This window comes from Electrophorus electricus, chromosome 21 (genome assembly GCF_013358815.1).
Source record: "Electrophorus electricus isolate fEleEle1 chromosome 21, fEleEle1.pri, whole genome shotgun sequence".
Taxonomy (NCBI): Eukaryota; Metazoa; Chordata; class Actinopteri; order Gymnotiformes; family Gymnotidae; genus Electrophorus; species Electrophorus electricus.
In genome coordinates, this window is record NC_049555.1 from 4,393,836 (window position 1) to 4,395,033 (window position 1,198).

Sequence of the window (1,198 nt, forward strand, 5' to 3'; positions counted from 1 at the left end):
CACACACACACACACACACACACACACACACACACACACACACTCACATGCAATATACATAATAGTTTGGAGAAACATAAATAAGATGAAAAATCTCTTGAGCTAAAGTGCTGGAAGACCCTCTGGTCTGTGTGTGTGTGTGTGTGTGTGTGTGTGTGTGTGTGTGTGTGTGTGTGTGTGAGAGAGAGAGAGACAGACCATATTGCTCATTAGTTTTTCTGTTTGTCCTTATCTGAGTAGTCAGATGTTTCTCCCTGTCTTATAGGGGATCGAATCCTTTTGCCACGGTGAAGCTCCGCCCCACAGTGACCAATGATAGATCAGCACCAAGAATCCACTGACCATTACCGTAGCAGCAGACTGCCCCTTGTCACGCTCATTGGTCAAGAGACTTTACCAGGTTATGGGCTGTCATCATCACTGGACAGCAGAAGTTTTGAATCAACATGAACAAAATATATGACCCCTAAATTGCAGAACTCTGGCTAGATAAGCTCGTCCACGCCAACCAACCGAACCTGAGTGTACCACAGGGGACCCACAGGCTGCGTGTCAATGGGAGGATACCTCCAGAAACTGCACTCTCCTTCATTCTAATTCATCGTGTTTGTTTTTATACACAAATTATATCTGCTTGGCCACTGTGTTTTGGCCCAAAAACTGAACTGTGCCTTCATATGTTCATGTGTGTTTATATATGTGTACATGTGTGTGTGTGTGTGTTTTGTCAGGACCCTGCACCATGTGTAGTTGATGCATTTAAGAAACTTGCTTTCTAGAGCACCTAGAGTGTGATTTTAAGTTTATGTTGAAAAATATATTAAATGTCTGACTGACTCTTCTGGCTCTTGATGGAGCTTTAAGGCTCCTGAGACAATCTTGTGTGCTCTAATAGAAATACCTTCTCATGGAATAGGATGAAAATATACAACATGTTTTTGTGTAGGCTATTATACTGTTATTTGTCTACAGCTGAACTGCAATAAAATAGTAATAATAAAGTAATGAATGCAGCTATAGCAGAGGTAATAAATATATTTCATTATAATGTCTTAAACCTTAAAGATGCAGAAAATCTTTACCACCACCAGAGACGTGGGAAATAAAAGGAGTCTGAGGACTTTTCTAGTCAAGGCATGACTTTATTTCTTTATTTTTCTCTTTAAATCCCTTTCTTTCTCTGCTCATCTTTGTTTTG

General features: G+C 40.2%; 1 protein-coding gene across 1 annotated transcript in view; it reads left to right on the plus strand.

Moving 5' to 3' along the window:
• Nucleotides 1-1,100, plus strand: part of baiap2l2b (BAR/IMD domain containing adaptor protein 2 like 2b) — a 7,652-nt gene extending 6,552 nt beyond the window's left edge. The window contains exon 15 of the mRNA XM_027023382.2: nucleotides 266-1,100. Coding sequence (XP_026879183.2) covers nucleotides 266-341 — 76 coding nt within the window. The 3' untranslated portion in view covers nucleotides 342-1,100. The remainder of the gene's footprint in view (nucleotides 1-265) is intronic.
• The last annotated feature ends 98 nt before the right edge of the window (nucleotides 1,101-1,198 follow it).